Source organism: Emydura macquarii, unplaced genomic scaffold (genome assembly GCF_026122565.2).
Source record: "Emydura macquarii macquarii isolate MOO-44397 ecotype Brisbane River unplaced genomic scaffold, CSIRO-AGI_Emac_v2 contig_2897, whole genome shotgun sequence".
Classification (NCBI taxonomy): Eukaryota; Metazoa; Chordata; order Testudines; family Chelidae; genus Emydura; species Emydura macquarii.
In genome coordinates this window covers 13,779,481-13,797,618 of record NW_027133034.1, presented here as the reverse complement: position 1 = coordinate 13,797,618, position 18,138 = coordinate 13,779,481, and the positions used below count along the sequence as shown (strand labels likewise).

The 18,138-nt window shown below is 35.7% G+C and overlaps 1 protein-coding gene across 2 annotated transcripts in view; it reads left to right on the top strand.

Annotated features, from left to right (window-relative positions):
• The window catches only part of CNTNAP4 (contactin associated protein family member 4), a 438,417-nt gene extending 421,035 nt beyond the window's left edge, over window positions 1–17,382 (top strand). For both annotated transcript variants that reach the window (XM_067569202.1, XM_067569201.1), the window contains 5 exons: window positions 658–791; window positions 1,966–2,053; window positions 10,850–11,068; window positions 11,406–11,477; window positions 16,995–17,382. In XM_067569202.1, the coding sequence (XP_067425303.1) occupies window positions 658–791; window positions 1,966–2,053; window positions 10,850–11,068; window positions 11,406–11,477; window positions 16,995–17,188 (707 nt within the window). In that variant the 3' untranslated portion in view covers window positions 17,189–17,382. The remainder of the gene's footprint in view (window positions 1–657; window positions 792–1,965; window positions 2,054–10,849; window positions 11,069–11,405; window positions 11,478–16,994) is intronic.
• Window positions 17,383–18,138: the final 756 nt, after the last annotated feature.

Genomic DNA, 18,138 nt, shown 5'->3' with positions numbered 1-18,138 from the left:
TCACTGCCCTTTATTGAACAGATAAATCAGAGCTGCGCAGGTCTTTGTATTGCTTTCCACTTGATAAAAAGCTCTAGTACTTCTACAGCTAATAGAGATTCTCCAATACCTCAAATGATGTGTTCTCAAGCATAAGGCCTTAAATTCTGTCACTACTTAAACCATGAGCGGCTACCGTGCTCAGAATATTTGATAAACAGGAACAGAGCTGTTCCACTTATCAGAGGGTGGGAGAATATTTTTACTTAAAGCCTTACCAAATAATCAATCAGTATGTGTTTTAGAGGCTGTAAACCATTTATTGGTTCATGAACAGTGCTAGCTGTTGTGGCCTGTATTTTGGGCAACACTGTTGATATGAATATCACATTAACTCTTTAATGAGGCTACATTATGGAAATTTGCTGTGCACTGGTTTATCTTAATTTTGTAATCCAGACCAACCCTGGTTTCCAGCCATCTTTTGTGTTTCTTTCATTTTATGTTTGTATTTGTGTCTGTTATTTAAGCAGCTCCTTTAAATTAATCAGATATTTGAACAACTTTTAATATTATACATGTCTCAAAAGAGAAAATATTGTATATGATATTGTCTACACTAGCTGTTTTGTATATACTTTAGTTCTGAAACTAAAATATCTTACTCAATCCCTTCAGGAAGTTTACAGATCAGGTACAAGCTAGATAGCCATCAAGATCCTGATACCTTTAGCATCAATTTCAAAAGCATGGCTGACGGGCTGCTTCACCATGTGAAGATTAACAGGGAGGAGGAAATGCTCTTTGTAGAGGTAATGCAGTTAAGCAAAAAAAGCAAATTGTCAACAAATGGTACAAAACCCAAAGCAAAATAAAATAAATTAAATAAAATGAATACCCCAACATAAATTGTGTTTTAATACCTTAAGGAAATAAAGCAAAACACAGCAGACTCTTGCTGAGCCGTGAGAGTCTAGGCTAAAAGATCTCTTTGACATTCACCTTGTCTATTTCAAAAGGTCACTTCCACCTTCTCATTTCATTTCAGCAGTCAATAAAATGTTTTCTAGTTCAACCTACGTAGCGTAAATATGAAATTCTCTGCTAATCACTACAACAGACAAGAGTTATCAGTTGTTTTATTTATTTTAGAAGTACAAAAAGCAGTACTAATACACTGTAGCAATTTAACAATAATTTAAAACAAAGTATTTGGTCTAATTTTCAAAGATGAGTACCTGAAGCCCTTATTTTCTTCAGTAAGATTTGCAGTTGTTCAGCACTTTCTTTAGGATTAGGGAACAACTTGCTAGGAAAATGTGTTTGTGTCTACATTGTTTCATGATTTGTAAGGAAGTTGGAAGATTAGCTAACACACAATTCATATTTGTAAAAACTGGCATTGGAAAAAGGCCCTATTGTAAAATAAATGTTGATGTTGAATGTTACAAATCAAATAATATATTTGGATAAGAATTGGATGATGCAGTTATGCACTGTCATCAGCATTTCAAGGCAAGCAATTTATGTAATGGCTTTGGGAGCACAGCATTCACTGCATAACATTTAATTGTTTCATGTTTAAAGTTTCATTCTGAGATACGTGAGAGCTTTTATGTTTAAAAAAAAAATCCTTTTGCATCTCTTCACAGGGTTTATCAATTATATTCTGCCTAGATGAATACAAAGAAGTTATGTAAATGGTTTAGAAAAAGAAGAATTGTATCCCCACTGAAGTGGGGATGCTTAAATGTATCTTAGCCACAATCATAGTGTTCTGAGGAAGTTATACCATGTTGTTTATAAAACTGTTATCTGCCTTTTAATGACTAATTCACTTTTTTTTAGAATTGCAATCCTAACCTTTATGGTACGATTGACAAGTTTTTCTTGTCTTCTCTTTTTCCTTCACCTAATCTCATCCTCTTCCTTTCCTACACATCCCAACTGAATTCTCTTCCATTATGCTACTGAACAATTTTACAGGTTAACCACAATGAAAGGATGCAATTCGTTCTGTCTTCAGGTACAGAATTCAATGCAGTCAAATCCCTTGTACTTGGCAAGATTTTAGGTAAGTAGAACAGCATACATTTTTTTCTGAAACATGGATCAAAATGTCGTCATGCTCATAAAAAATAATAGCCCAAATCTTATTGAGAGACATTCATTGTCTTAGATTTAATTAGACAGTGAATGACAATCAAGGTAGAAACTTCAGTCTTGTCAAAGTGCACATATAATCATGGGTAAGTGCTTCCTGTGAGATGAGCAAGTGGATTCCATTAAAAATAATTTCACACTTATCTCTCTCATTTTGCAATCAAGCATAATGAAACATGGCATTTTTCTTACACTCCAGGAAAACTAAATCATGATCAAATCATATGTATAGACCATGGATTAGTCATTAATTAATTGCTGTGGCAGAGACTCTTCCTTTAATTTGATTTTGAAGTATGCAGCTAGGGTTAAGGTGTTGTAAGCAAAAATGTGCAGTTTTTTTTTAAATCATTAAATTACAGATAGTGACCAAATCATTTATCCACAAGTGACTTGTCAATAGCTGCCTGTTATTTTTCTCTGTGATAATGTTCTAGATGGAATTTACCTAACCCCAGTTGCCATTCTTATTATCCCTGTCAGTTATGTTTAATTAAAGAAGCTAGGAAGGATTCTAACCATTCTCAAAGACAGTCTTATTTTTTTTCCGTATTTTCTGTTATGAGAGACCAGATTGACAGAGCAAGGGATGAGAGTGGGGGGAATTTGAAGGAAATGCTATTTCCTTTGTTAGTAAAATAGTTAGAACACTGAATGTTGTTACATCTCATCATCATGAGAAGTTTAGTTTTTTAAATGTATTGCTCTTCCTGCAATTTTTGACTCAGGAATGTGGAAATAGAACTGCAACACCACTTTGACCTTTTTCATTGTTTTGTGTTTAACTCATAATATCCATGCTCCGATGTTTACAAGCTCAGTAACCTGGGGGAAAATATGTAATGGATTGGACAATTAAAATATTAATTACTGCAAAATATAGTCTGTAGGTTTATGTCTTTCATATTTCATATGCTTTTACACTGTATGCTGGACAGTACTTTTATCAACAATTCTGTTTATTTTTAATAAAAAGTTAATAACTAAAATTATGATGCCTTATGCCCCCCCCCCGCCCCCCCCCCAAAAAAAAAAAAAAAGTGGGAAATAGTATGAATTTCACACTAACATGTGATGGATCAAATGATGGTGTGCATAGCCAATTGAGCAAGCTACAAAATCACAATTATTTCTCATCACAAAGTGCACACAAAATAAAAGAGAGTAAATTATGTAGTTGAATTTGAACTGGAGTCAAAGCTAAGACTTTTTTTTAGAATTTTTTTTTTAGAAATTAATGTTGAAATATATGTTTGCTTAAAATATTATCAGTGTGTGGGAGTCGAATTGTGACTTTTTAACAGATCCGAAATTGAGTTGTCACCTCAGATTGGCATATGAGATATGTTTGCTTTATATTCCTTCTATAGGGTTATAGGAATACAATATTTCTCCATAAACAGAAATTTTGAAAGGTACTTAACACACAGTTTTACAAGGCTTAGTTTAAAGATGTTTTACTGCCTAGTATCTAATGTGCTCCTGTAGGATCATGTGGCATAGTACATCTGGGAATAATGTCACAGCTTTGGTAAATCAGTCTTTCTGGCATAGTAACAGGCCCAGAAATACTGTCTGAGGATGCAGGTGGAAGACAAACTATTACTCCCACTGAGAGATAAAACATGGATCTCAAAATGTTCACTCTGCCATTGGGCTGGTGGTCGTAAGCTTGGAAATAATTATCTGTCTATAGACATGTATACAGAGTTTCTCGTAGTGTCTAAAAGCTGCAATCAGTTCTCCATTCTCCTCTTGGGATAAATAGAATCCTAATTTGCTACCATTATTAGTCAGTCCTCTGCCCTCCTCTAAATTTAATGTTGAACCGCATAGGGTCTGTTGGATTAAATTTACTCTATATTAGCTTCAGATTGGCCAGAAATACTATATTGTAGTGTGTTCATACAGAGAAACAGAATTAAAGTGGCTGCTGCTGTCAAATAACTTTTTAAATATACTGTTCAGGATAATCCTCACATAATACCACATAAACTCATAATTGATAAATGGTGGATACCTTCCTTTTTAGAGTTACTTGACTTTGACATCATTTGTGTGATTAACTTAATAATCTTGTGTAGAAGATAGTTAATGGAACATACTAATACCAATAGTGATAACTAGAGTTGATCAATATATACTGGTTAGTGCATATATCATATTAATAATATGTATTATCTGCACCATATTTAAATTAAGCACAAATAACATAGTAGTTATATAGGCTAAATTGGTGTATACCTTTCCTATATTTCTATTCTGCTATGCTAAGTAACCCGTAACACCTTGCATGAGCTGAAGTAAACTTTGGCATAAGAAGATAGGAAACTTCTCAAAATCAAGATATATTCGTTCTCTGACATAGTACAACCTACTCAAGTATCTTCACGGACCAGCCAGCACCTGAATGCTAGTATCCAAAACAAAGTTAGGGAAGGAACAGAACAAGTTAGTAAACTGATGGGTTGGATTTTAGTAACATGTAAAGTGATGTGTAACTTGTAAAATCAACATATAAATAATACCAGCTAAAATGTGTAACTTTGGGAGCACACCTTCTGTGTAAGGTGAATGTGGGCTGCACAAGACAATTTCCTGGAGACCCATGGAACCTTTTTCTTGTACTGTATTATCATTGGTTTAGAGCAATAAAACTGATTAACATTGTTTATTTGGCCTCTTGAATATATTTCCTAACAAACGAAAGTGTGATCAAGCAATTGACTGTACAATTTATGAACACTAGATTTGAGACTCATTCCCAGTTATGTAATATAATTTATTCAATGAATTTAGCATTTTTCTGGTCACCAAATAATGCAAGTCAATTTTTCTTGGAATTTTTTCATTATTGAATGATCTTTTGAAAAAGTGTGTGCAGTTTTATTTACATCCAAATTATTGATTGATTCTCTATTGAAGAGATTGATTAGTTGTAATTAGTCATGAAGGCAGATATTATTCTGTTTCCTGATTGGGTGAGTGTGTAAATGCTTCCTGCATGAATAGTCGTGTGTGAATTTAAAATTTTGCTTGGCAACTTAGAAATTCCCATTCCTCGAACACAAAAGGGACGTGAGCACTCTGATAGTGTCTTGCATTTAGAAGGCTGCATTAGCAGAAATATACACTAGGAGATAAAAATGCAAGAAACAGATTTTGCTTTAAGAACAGCGACAGGAGAAATAATCATCACATCTGAATCATTAAGTTTTTGAAAAGTAGTAATTTCCCAGTGCCAAACATACACTTCAGTTGCAAAGTAATGATAGTATCATAGTGCCACTATTCAGGTACAGGAGTTAAGGATTTGACAGCTTTTCTATTATAAAACCTCGTATTCAAGCGTTGATAATTTTCTTGCGAAAATCTGTTTGATGTTCAAGCATGGGACATAAATTCTATGGGAAGTAGCAATCTATTTTGAAATTAAGGGACAGATTCTTTTGTTCAGCCAACCTGCATTTGGTGCAGAACCAGAGGTGGGGGGGTTCTTCAATTTTCTGGCTGCTTTGCATCAGAAGAGCTGCACAAAGCACTTGGATTGTAGGGTACTTTGTGGACTTACATGCATTTGGCTACATTTAAAGATCATGGTCCTAGACAGAAGAAACAGGCTTGCTTCCAGCCAGATGGGTCTGATTATAATCAAACTTACATTGACTTTAAATTGGTTTAATTGAGAGTGTAGAAGCAAGAAACAGCTGATGGTCATGGAAAGAGGTTGGAGTCAACCATCTCTCTGCAGCACTTCTCCAACTGCTGTTCCCAGGCTCTGCAGATAGTTCTCAATGGAGTGAGGAGCCATCCTTGGGGCAGGGAAGGGTGTACTATGTATTTCATCCCTCCTGGCAATTAAAAGGGAATCTGGTGGAAAATAACACAGCATGAGAATGTGTTAACATAAAAGCAGAACCCATCTGTACTGCAGAGTACTCTTATTAGGGAATGCGTTCCAGGGGTAGTATCATAGTGGTCCTTGGAGCTTGTCCACTACAGCTAATGCAGCCAGAGAGTTCCTTAGAATTTAAGACTACAATCATCATTTCATTCTTACTTCCTGGATAACATAAGCCGCAGAGTTTGACCCATAATCCCTGCAGTGGAAGAAATTTATTCTTCCCTCTTATGTGAGTAAGCACTTTTGAGGCCAAATACTTCTGATTGACTAGAGCATATTTTTTAGAAAGACATCCAATTTCTATTCAAAGTCTCCAAGTAATAACAAATCAACCTCTTCCCTTGGTAAACTGTGCCAATGGTTGACTGTCATAATTGTTAGTTGCTTCCTGTTTCTAATCTGAATGTTGATATTGTCAATGTCCAGCCACTGGAAAGACTCATTATAAGTACATCAGGTCCTTAAAAAACTACCTAAAATCAAATGTGTTCTCCCGGGGTAGGGTCTTATAGTGCATGATTAAGTGTCCTCTTACTGATTAGAGAGGTAAGAGGAGAAGCAGGAGAGCATAGTCATGGAAGACAAGAGATGATATGATTTCAAATGGAGCATGTACAATGGTGTCAAAGGCAGCTGACAGATCAAGAAGGATGAGGATGAAGTACTGGTTCTGAATTTTAGCTAGGGAGAGGTCATTAGAGACCAGTTTCAGTAACAGGCGAGGGTCAGAAGATAGAGTTGGTGATGGTCTAGGATGGAACTGGAGGAGAGGAATGCCACATAGCACTTGTAGACAGTGTATTTAATAATCTTAGAGATGAAAGGGAAATCTTAGAGATGAAATCTTAGAGAGCTGAGGTGGTAGTTGCAGGGAAAAGTGGGGTCAAGGGTATGCTTTTATTTTGTTTCTTATGAGAAAGACTAGAGCATGCTTTTATTGTGAGTGGAGAGAGCCAAAGGAGAGTGAGAGATTAAGAAGAGTACCGGAAGGATTCAAACTCTTAATAAATCAGCCTATTAAAACCGTAGTATTTGTTTCACCCATACAAATGCTTCAGTGAAACAGCTGCTAATCAATAATTGCTTAAAATAATCCTACTTTCTGTTCACCAGCCCTGCATTGCTATTTAAAACCCAAAATAAAATGGCATTTAAAGGCTGGGTGAAAAAAAAAATACAAAAAACCTGTTGATACATGTTTGTTGAGGGCAAATAACAAAATGTTGCCATTTTCAGATAATTGGATTTCAGTGTGGCTCTGCAGTATGTGAGTATAGCTCCTAATTTTACTATGCATTTCTGAGTCACTGCTAAAATATGTACTGAGTCTTATACATAGCTATCTTAATTTACTATACATGTAGGTGTAGTCCTGGGAGTTCATATGAGACATATTTTAAACTCGTATTATTTCACCACATTTTTATTCATTTTAGACAGCAAAGCAAGGCTAGGCACACATGCAACAAATAAACAATACAGGATACTTAACAAGGGGGAAAAATTTCTGCAAAGTGGATGTAACACCAACATTTTCTAAAGCTGTATTCAGGAATTTAACCAAGAATTTTCCCAGTTTAGGGGAAATTGTCCTATTGGCAGAGTATTGCTTCCTGTGTTTTATTTTAATAATATTATTTCTAGTACTCTAGAGAGTGTGGGAAGTGACAAATGTTGAAGTTAAGCCATGAAATCATTTGTTACACTCCTCGTCCCTGGCTTTGGCATTTAGATTGTTGGTGAAAGCCCCAAGAAGTCTTATAAAATATCATTGAAGTATCATTGTATTGTTTCCTGTTTACAAACTGCTTTCCCTACTGATAATTTTTGTTAGACGTAAATATGCTGTACTCTTGTAACAAACTAAGGAAGAGGGCTCTGGAATTGTCATAATACTCCCAGAAATATATTGAAGAAACCTCAGGCACAGAAAAGTGATTACAGGATGAAAGACTATTAAATTGAGCCTTCTCACAACAACTACTTATTAATAAATTATACATATATTTTAACTTTCTAATTCTTCTGTTCCACCAGAATAATTGGCCAATGTTCTCCACCCACTTTCAATGCTTATTAGCACTGTAGTCTTGTATTTAGAAGATTTTACCAAAACCTTTTGAAAGTTATTCTGTATATTCTGTTTTTCTCATGATCTGAAAATTGCACAGTGTAAATGAAAATATCAATGTTACAGATACGCAGCCAGATTTACCCCTTGCAGACACAGATATAACTCCACTGAAGTCAATGGAAATATACCCACTTATGCTAATGGATCAATGCTGACTGTTTAGACACACATTCAGATGAGGATGCAATAGGTGTGCCAGCAGAAATGTGCATGCAGCCATTGTACCCCCAAAACTATGTACAGTTACAGAATTTAGAAGTGTATTTTTAATGCACCATTTGTATCCTGATTTAAAAATTTAGCTCTGAATGTCAAAAATGATTGCAGTGTTTTTGTAGGATAGATAAGAACTTTTGCTAAGTGACCATCATGAAAGTCTAGACAGACTGTAAAGAGTCAATCAAATAAAATAATTCAGTGAAAAATTGTACTTGATTATCATCATCATAGATGAAATTTGTTCAGGATAGAGGTCAGATAGAAGTCTCTTGATTGCAACTGTTCCTTTTTTAAAGTGTTCTCTTCAGATTCGTGTGTTTGCTAACCTTCAGCATTACTTCATTGAGGACAGAGAGGAGGCAAAATTCAAAACAAGCTCTCTGTAAAAGGAGGTAGTGTAGGTGGGATAATTTTATCTTATTTTATGAATAATCTCAAAATACACTCAGCAAATGAGCTGAAATACTAGTAGAAAACACCTAGGTTAAAAGTGCAGAGCTACAGTGTACCACAAAACTTGTTCCCCTCCCCTCAACACATTATTTTCAAAACCATGCCATTACTACAAATGGTCAGGAAAGTCTAGACTTCAGATATGTTATTTCATTTAGGAGATTAAATGAACTGACTTCAATACAAGGGTTATTAAATATCCTAATCTGTTTTCTATTTAGAAAAGTACAAAAGTACAAAATATTAAATGAATTATAATGATAAAGGATGCCAGCTTTTCTATCCTACTCAGTTTTTCCATACGATGCACAGTTAAACAAAGGTTCCAGAGGGGTAGCCGTGTTAGTCTGTATACAGCATAAACAATAAGAATACTGTAGCACCTTAAAGACTAACAAATTTCTGCAGGCATAAACGTCCGTGGGCTGCAACCCACTTCATCAGATGCATGAAAGGTGCTACAGGACTTTCGGGATTTTTTAGTTAGACAAAAAGGGTTTCTCCTTCATATGCATTTTGGGACAATCTGTGTTCCCTCTCCAGCTTTAAAGGGCTTCTCTGTATGACTCTTCTCTTGATCTGCCCAACTTCATTTGTAAGGGTACTTTCCCACAGTTCTCATGGTGCTGTGCTCACACCACCTCCAGCCTATTAAAGAGCACCTAGTGGTGAGGCAAATTCACCCATTTTAGCAGCTCTTCACATGTCTTTTGGCTTTTGTAGTACCATTGCTGCAGCTTTAATGTTAGTAATGGTGGGAACACTAGTGTAGACTAGCTACTTACCATTTAGCCACCCCATTCTTTAGATAAGCCTCCATGCCAGAGGTGGTTTATTTTGTCACATTTTTATAGAATCTGGCATTTTAGGTGAGCAAGCAGTATCTTGCTGAAGTCTAGTAATATTTATTTAAAATTTTGTTTTAAATTAAGCAAAGAGTGCCTGATGAAGATGTTATACTTTATACTTTACCACATCCAATCCCGGTTTTCATTTCACATGGTAAGATTGAGTTGTTCATCCCATTCTTCAATAGATAGTGACAAACTAATGTATAGGTATTTACTGATGTAATGGTAACAACTTCCAGCACTGTAAAAGTCATGAGCTAATTTCTGTGCTTAGATTGAGCATACATTCTATCAAATTTGTAATATTTGGTAAGGTAAAGAATGTGACTGCATGAGATTATATTTCTATTTCACTTGGGCGAAGCTCACAAACTTATTTTCCGTGAGCATATCTTTGGGCAATTAATATTATGTGTTATCCAGAATTTGATGGCTAAATTAAACTTGCCAGCATGGATGAGTTCTATCCACATTCCAAAGCAGAATGCTGGGTGGTGAATAAACAAAGTGCTTTGAAAGGGCATATACTTTTTATGAAGATTACCCAAAAGAAAGTTAGGATTATTTTCCTTTAGTGAAGCAGGAAAAGATACCATGTTTAACAGGTGCACGAGATTAGACCAATATTCATTTTTAGCATTTCACAAGCAAGACATCTGTATGAGTTCACAGGATCTGAGATCTGCAGATGTTTTTTGTTTGACAGATCTGATGATGATGGAAAGGAGTAGATGCATGAATCTGAAGAAATAATATGATCCTATAATGTACATATTTATGAGTAGGAACCTAATATAATATATATTTTTATGAATGTACTTTAGTTCTTTGCAGAATGAAAGAGGGATACATTTTAATTTAAATATTTGAGTTGCATTTGAATCTTTTTGCTTTGCAACTTACTATAGTGAGTTAAAAGAATGTCCCTCAGCAGACTAGCAACTGTAATCCATTTAAAAAAAAACTTGAATTTATCTGGATGTTTTTTCATTAAAGACAGACAAAAAAAATAATTCAGCAAGTGTACATATGTTGCTTTAGCATAAATATAGTCAGAGGAATTTAGGTTAATTATTCAATTCTTCTTCTTTCTCTTTATTTTGTATTTTTGTACCATGATTGTGTTCTTTTTCTTTTGATTAACAGAAAATACTGATGTAGACCAGGAGACTATGAAGGCAAACTCTCAGGGGTTTATTGGATGTCTCTCTTCAGTGCAGTTCAACCACTTTGCTCCTTTGAAGGCTGCATTGCACCATACCAGCTCGGCACCAGTCATTGTAAAGGGACGCTTCATTGAATCTAACTGTGGTACTTTAACTGGAGCTGACTCAACATCAAGTGAAACAACCCATTCATTTGCAGGTAGCATATGGCTATCACTTGTTTTACCCTCTAAAACACAAGAAGAGTTCTCAGAACTTCATTCGTTACTGTCTTTTTTACATGGGGGTACATGATAGATTAAAGATGTGCCCTGTTCTGTTTGTTCTTCTCTTACATTTTTCCAGCCTTTGTCGTTTCCTCTTTCATTTCCCTGTTCACCTTCACATACTGTGATTTACAACACTGATCTTTAGAAAAATATAGACTCATACTAAATTCACAGTTCCATACTGTGTGTCTGAACCTTGACCATATATGAGTATCTTGAGAACCCTCCTTTCTACTTGTCTGTCATTTTCCTTTTTTTCTGCTGCAGATCATTCTGGACCAATAGATGAGGGAGAGCCCTTAGCTAATGCAATCAGAAGTGACTCTGCAATTATTGGAGGTAATAGGGACTGTAACAGCTTCACTGGAACCATTTTTTAAAGTAACTTTTTGAATCTTTCAATGCTAAAGTGAAGGGAACATTTGGGTGCACAAGGAAAACAGTATCAAAGTGAAAAAAGCCACATTTTACTCCAAGTGTTAGGCTCTTGGTGAAAAAATCAGAGTGGTGTTTTGAAATATCAGTAACTCTCGTCTTCTTATTACATTACCGTATATAGTGACAGTTTATATAAATATTGGAATATCTACTCATGTGCAGCATTTTAAGAACAGTTTACTAAGCTGCTTAGTACAAGTATCTATGATATGGAAAGAAACTACTTGGATACTTTAGGGCATACAGAGTATTTTCAAGCAAAGCATTTTTATGACTTTTTGGCTATTTCAATTATTCACTTTTGCCAATGGAGCATGTTCAAAGTGAGGAAGCTCTTTGTTAAATAGATCTCAGCAATGCAGCTTTTGCCTGGCCTTTATGCTTGAGAAAATGGGGAATTTGCATGGCTTGAATGCCTATTGTATCCCAAGGCAGTTTTCATTTTGGTTTTGCATTCAGAAAGCAATATGCTCATGGACTGAGAGCCATTTGCACTGATTTAGTGTTTCAAAAAAATTGGAAAATAAAATCTACATAAAGATGTTAAAATATAGTTAATGTTGGTCAAAGTATTGTTTTTCCTGTTACTTCTTACTGTTTCTGCTGATCAATCTAACCACTTTTCCAGGAAAGTCACATTTAGTTCTTGCTTAAGCACTTTTTAGAAAATCTGTTTTTATTAAAAGTTCTGCAGTGGGAGAATCATACACAATTTAATCACTTCAAAATGAAATAAAATGACACTTATCTTCTGTAAGTGAATTTTTATTTTGATCAGGATGTACATTATATTGTCAATAGAAAATCTTGAAATTGAGTATTAGAGATGGGAAGTCAGGAAATCCAGATTTTGTTCTGGCTCCTGCAGACTTCTCAGAACTTTTGAACTGAGGTCCTTTCAACATCTGCTAGGAAGCCTGCCGGTTTTATCTCTTCAGAAGGATAAACTTCAGAGAAGTCAAGCGAGTCTGATAATGTAAGTTTGGGGACACAAAACTCTTAGTAGAATTTCAGTTTCCACGAATGGTTTTCCGCATTCCTTGATTTTTCTTTAAATAGCTATATTGGAGAGTTTTCTGATGATATTGTTTGGTTTTGTGAGAAGAGAGGAGAAGGAACTTCTCTTTAGTCCTGAAAATGTTTTTTCTGCTGTATCGTTTAGTGATTTAGTCTCAGTTAGTCACTTGTACAGAAAAGAGAGCCCATCATTGATCTTCTCTGGTTAAATTCTGAATATGTTTCTTTAGTAAGGTCATTAAGACCCTGAACAGACAAAGGACAATATGTAGTGTAATTAAAGTACCAAATCTTCCCACTGAGGATAAAGGATTTAGAACTATAGAAGGTGAAAGAATCTTGAGTTAGGACTAGAACCTGCAGTCACCTATAGAACAACTGAAGTTATGGCATCCACTAGCCAATATGGCAGATGGTTAATGACATATTGTCCACACAAGACACTTCCAGACAAAAAAAGACTGAGAATGCTTCTTACCAAAGTGCCACCCAAACAAAAATGCTTCTCAACCAAGCACATTTCCTCACTTAATTTGTCAGACAGACTAGTCGGGGAGAGGGGGCAATTATAAAGTTCCAATCACCATGGTATCTTGGCACTTGAGGTGTTTTATGCGCGCAGTTTAATTTCTTACTCTAGTAAAAACAAATGAATGATTATTATTCTGAAATGGAATTGTCTTAGCCAATCAGAGTATTTTTCAAGTTGTGCAGTTCCTTCAATTTGGATTGGTTCTGGGTGTCTGGTTTGCCTAGTCTTTGTAATTTTCATCACAGTAACATGCTATGCTAATACTCTGCCACTCAGAGTGAAGATATTTAGATAATCATAGTGTAGTTTTTCACAGAACAATAGCTGGATTGTGAATACGAAAGTCTATCTATTCTGGTCTCTATAATCTATCCACTCTGATTGGGTCCTATATTCAGAATCTCCAAGCCATTTGCTCAAAGGCTTTCTATTGACTTAAGCTGACTTTGCATCTAGGCTCTGAAATAGAGACATGCTCCTTGTATTCTTTCTACAGTTTGTCTGATCCTGATACCCACTTTTCTCTAGAGGACTGGTATTGCAGATTGCAAGGAGTCTGGTCCAAGCAGAAACAGGACACCTACTGTGAAAGATCTATAATTAACTCACCTGAAACTAAAACACAAACATACATACATTTGATTTTTAATATCAGCTACTTAACTCTTCACAGGAACCCTTGGCTGCACACACTAAAGATGTCAGGGTGGCAAAAAATACCATAGTCTGAAATCTCAAGCCTACAGTGTAAAAAAGGAAGATGTTCATGGACCTAAAAACACTGCAATTTCTACTCTGATAAGTAACATTAAACATATCATTCTAAGGTTTTGTGTTTGCCACTCAATGATTTTCAAATCAAATGTGCTCAGTTTACAAGTAAAATGATTTTGTTTTCTTACTATCAGTGCTGCAAACCCATTTTGGCATCTGAAAAACAAATTGGGTTCTTCTCATCTGACACATCATCGCCAGTAATGAGAGTTCTGCAGCCTAAATTGGGTGATCTAGTGACTGCTGTGCAACCAACTGGATGTTGATGTTCCCTAGTCTTGGGCCTGATTCTCCACTGCCTTACATCTCGTTTTGTCATTTATACTTGTACAAAATGAATGTTAATTGTTACCAAATCAGAATAGTACCACACTCACTTTGCACTCACTGTGTACTAGGGTAAATGAACAACACAAGGTGCAAAATAATGGAAAATCAATCCCATGGGGTGCAAGCATTGAAAGCAGTCGACAGACTCAACACAAGTATGAGTGACATGTCTGGCATATTCACATGCAAGCTGACTGATGCTTGATTCACCATCAATTCCCTAAATACAGGACCTCTAAGGGTGATCTGGTGAGTCCCATGACCTGGGTTTATCCCCCTTCTAAACATGATTGGTCAGTAGAAGAGAGATGGGGTCTGTACTGGGCTAGACAGGAAAAGGTGGGAGAAACATAGCTACTCTTACACACACAAGTATTTCTTCCACAGTTTGTCTCTCAGAGGTCTCAGACCCAGATTGGTTGTGACAGGGTTTATGTTGGACCTTTAATGTTTAACTTTGTAATTTTAGGTTTCAACTTGGCTACAATTTTGCCTCCTGTTGCTTGCTTTCCTTCTCATAAATAGACAACTGTAGATTAAACACCTCAGCTCATCCTATTAATTGAGCAATGTCTGAGAACATCATCAAGTTTTAGGCACCTGCAAGGCCTAAAAACCCACTGTACATTTACTGTATATTCAGCCATAATGAAAAACAAATATATAAACAAAAAATTAGCACCTTAAAACAATCTAGCCTTTTGGGAAGAGATCCTGGCCTATTAATGTCCTCCTTGAGAGTTTTACCATAGACTTCAGTGTGGTCAGGATTTCATGCTTGGTTGCTGATATTGGGTTTTCACATGTCTACCTCTGTCATAAATTACTTATTATGTAGGAAAAATACTTAATTTATGTGCTAGATAATTTTTGGGGCAGTGTTTTATGTGTTCTGAAACTATAATTGTTTTTGAACTGCAAGAAACAGTGAAGTTCCCATTATTTTTTAACGTAAACCTCTCCGGTTGTTGTTATTGATCACATCGAGAGTGGTGTACCCTACAGGTGAGTGCAATTTTTCAGCCAAAACTTTTCTTTTGTGAAAAATACAGATTTGGGTCGAGTCACACATTTGTGTTGATTTTGCCAAAAATTATTTTGGTTTTAAAAAGCTACTAAAACAAAAATTCAAAGAAGGTTGAAATATTTCATTTAAATATTTTCAAAACAAAATAGTGTGTTTTTCTTAGTCAAAATAACTTTTTGATTTGAAATTACCTTTGCTCTTTTTTTTAATTTGAGAAGAAAAATACACTCAAAATCAGAATGAAAAGTTTAATTCAACACAAATGATTTTTTTTAATGTTTCAATTTGTTGAAAATTTTTAAAAAAATAGTTTTTGGATTGACTTCAAACTATTTTTTTTGTAAGTTCCAGAAAACCAAAAAATAAATAATTCACACTACTCTACTCTACTACTACTCAGTTAAACTCTCAGTAAGGGAAATCAGCAATATTAATATAAGCACCTTTTTACAGACATAATTGCATCAATACATAAGGGATTGTACCACTTTAACTATATTGGTTTAGAAAACTGTGCATAGATAAGTCCTCAGAGTAGGTATGTACTGTTACACTAAAATGTACACTTTTTTGTTTTACTGTATCTTAACAAGGACCAGATCATGCAGTCAGTCTATATTCAAAACATCAGTGAGACTTCTGTATATAGAGAAAAATCCTTGTTCATTAATATAAGATGAAGCATTTTCAAGATGGTAGGGTTTTTTTTGACATGATGACAAATGGCTAAATCCTTGCTTTTATTTGAGAACAGATGCCTCATTTTCACTTACGTTACTTGGTTGATATGGAACTATAAACTTTTCTCTCTTTCTTATACTATCCAGTTACAGGAACAGTACTATAGCTCTTACTAGTGGTTAACCCTATCTGCATAATCGCTTTAGTCTCTTATATGATGACCATCACCATGGTATCTGAGTGCTTCCCCAAATTATAAGTGTAAAAAAATATTTCTCTCACCCTTTGTTTTCCATCCATTGAGCAGGCACTGGACTACTGGATTTTTGTTGTGATGATGGCGGTATTGTGTGGGAAGACTAGATAAAAAACATCTGAAGAAACATAGTCAGTGCTATTCGTGAAGCCACAAATGCCCCTGGTCATTCCGGGACCAGATATGCACACACCTGAGCCATCAGACCCAGTGACACAAACCTGAGCATAGGAAGGAAGACAACCACACATTTTTATTTCACATAGGGTCCTAAAGAACATGTGGTCTGCCCTCCTTTTCAACCATGACTTGATTATTATGACAAACATCTAATAATAAACTGTAATGATACACTATAGATGTAGGGCTTGGTTCAGAGTAGTGGGCATAGGTTAGGGCAATTAACACCTCCCCATCCCAACCTGTGCCTCCAAGGGAAACTGCATGTGAATGGGGATTTTCTTCTAAGAGGTGAGGGCGGGTACTGGTACTAGCACCATCATACACCTGGGGATGGGAAGCTTTAAACTCTCGCTGGACTCCTTAAAAGGATGTCCAGGGGAGGTACTGAATCAGAACTTCTTGCACTTTTATTTGCTCTTCTTGCACTTCATTTGTGGGCTGCACCAGCTTGTTCTGAAGTCTTAGGTACAGTGGGGGTTTCAGGAAGATCATTATACTTCTATTTCCCATGCTGAAGTCCCAACACATGGGTTCTATGGCACACACTGGTTGAACGTAGGCTATGAATCTCACTTCTTATTTGTCTTCTATATCTGATCAGTTTTCTTTCCTCCCTAGGTGTGATAGCAGTTGTGATATTCATCTTGCTTTGCATCACTGCCATAGCTGTGCACATTTATAAAAAAAAAAGCGTATATAAAAAAAATGAAGCAAAAGGATCAGAAAATGAAGACGGTGCCGAGACTGCCCTGAAATGTGAGCTCAACATGCAAAATACAATCAATGAAAATCAAAAGGAATACTTCTTCTGATTGGCATTTATGATTTAATTTAATATAACAATGTGACAGTCTGACTTTCTCGCTAAGCCAGGGGCTCCCAATGGACAAAAAAAGCTCTTGCACTCAAAGTAAATGCAATGGATTTGAGACTTATTATACTGCATATGTTCAGTCTCAGTGATTGCTATAGGAGGCCTCTTTAAATTACATGCATTCCTTAGCTATTATACCGTAAATGCATTTTATGTAACAGTGAATTAGATATCGTAACCAATTTCATTGTTGGTAGTTTCCGACTGTTCTGATGTGACCTTCTACAACTGAATTTTAACGTGAATACTGAATATGGTTTTTGAGTGGGAGAATTGTTATGAAGCTATTGACCCCATCCTTCTCTTTAAAATCTGTGATTCAGGAATTTTGTCCAAGGTCAAAGTTGGACTGTAATGTTTACTTGAGAAGCTTTGTTATGTTGCTTTATAGTGATCCCCAGTGACTTCCTATTACTGAAATTCCTTTTCAATCACAGTTGGCCAGTGTCAACTTCTACTTGTGAGCCATCAAGCCAGATACCCAAAACTAAACAAAACTGTTAACATTTTATTTCATGTGAAATGATCAGTGTTGTCATTAACAGATCAGTTTGTAACCTCACCATGGAGAGTGGGGTAATTTGATCCATTGGCCCTTTTTATTCAGTTGGACGCATTGGCAGTGTTCAGCTACTGAACTGAATTTTGAAGTTTGTAGTTCTATCAGGGTCCAGGCTGAAGTGTGCACAAAGTGTGCTAATATGTTATACAAGCTCTTTCATCAAGTGTTTGGCAGTGGGTCACAGCAGGTTACAACATTGTTTGCACAACCCTACACTCTCTTACATTTTCCCTCTCCAAGTCCAGCTGCTTATTTGTAAAGATGAGTAAGATATCATTCACTTATTGATTATCATCAATACTAACAGCAGAAGGTGGACAAATAGA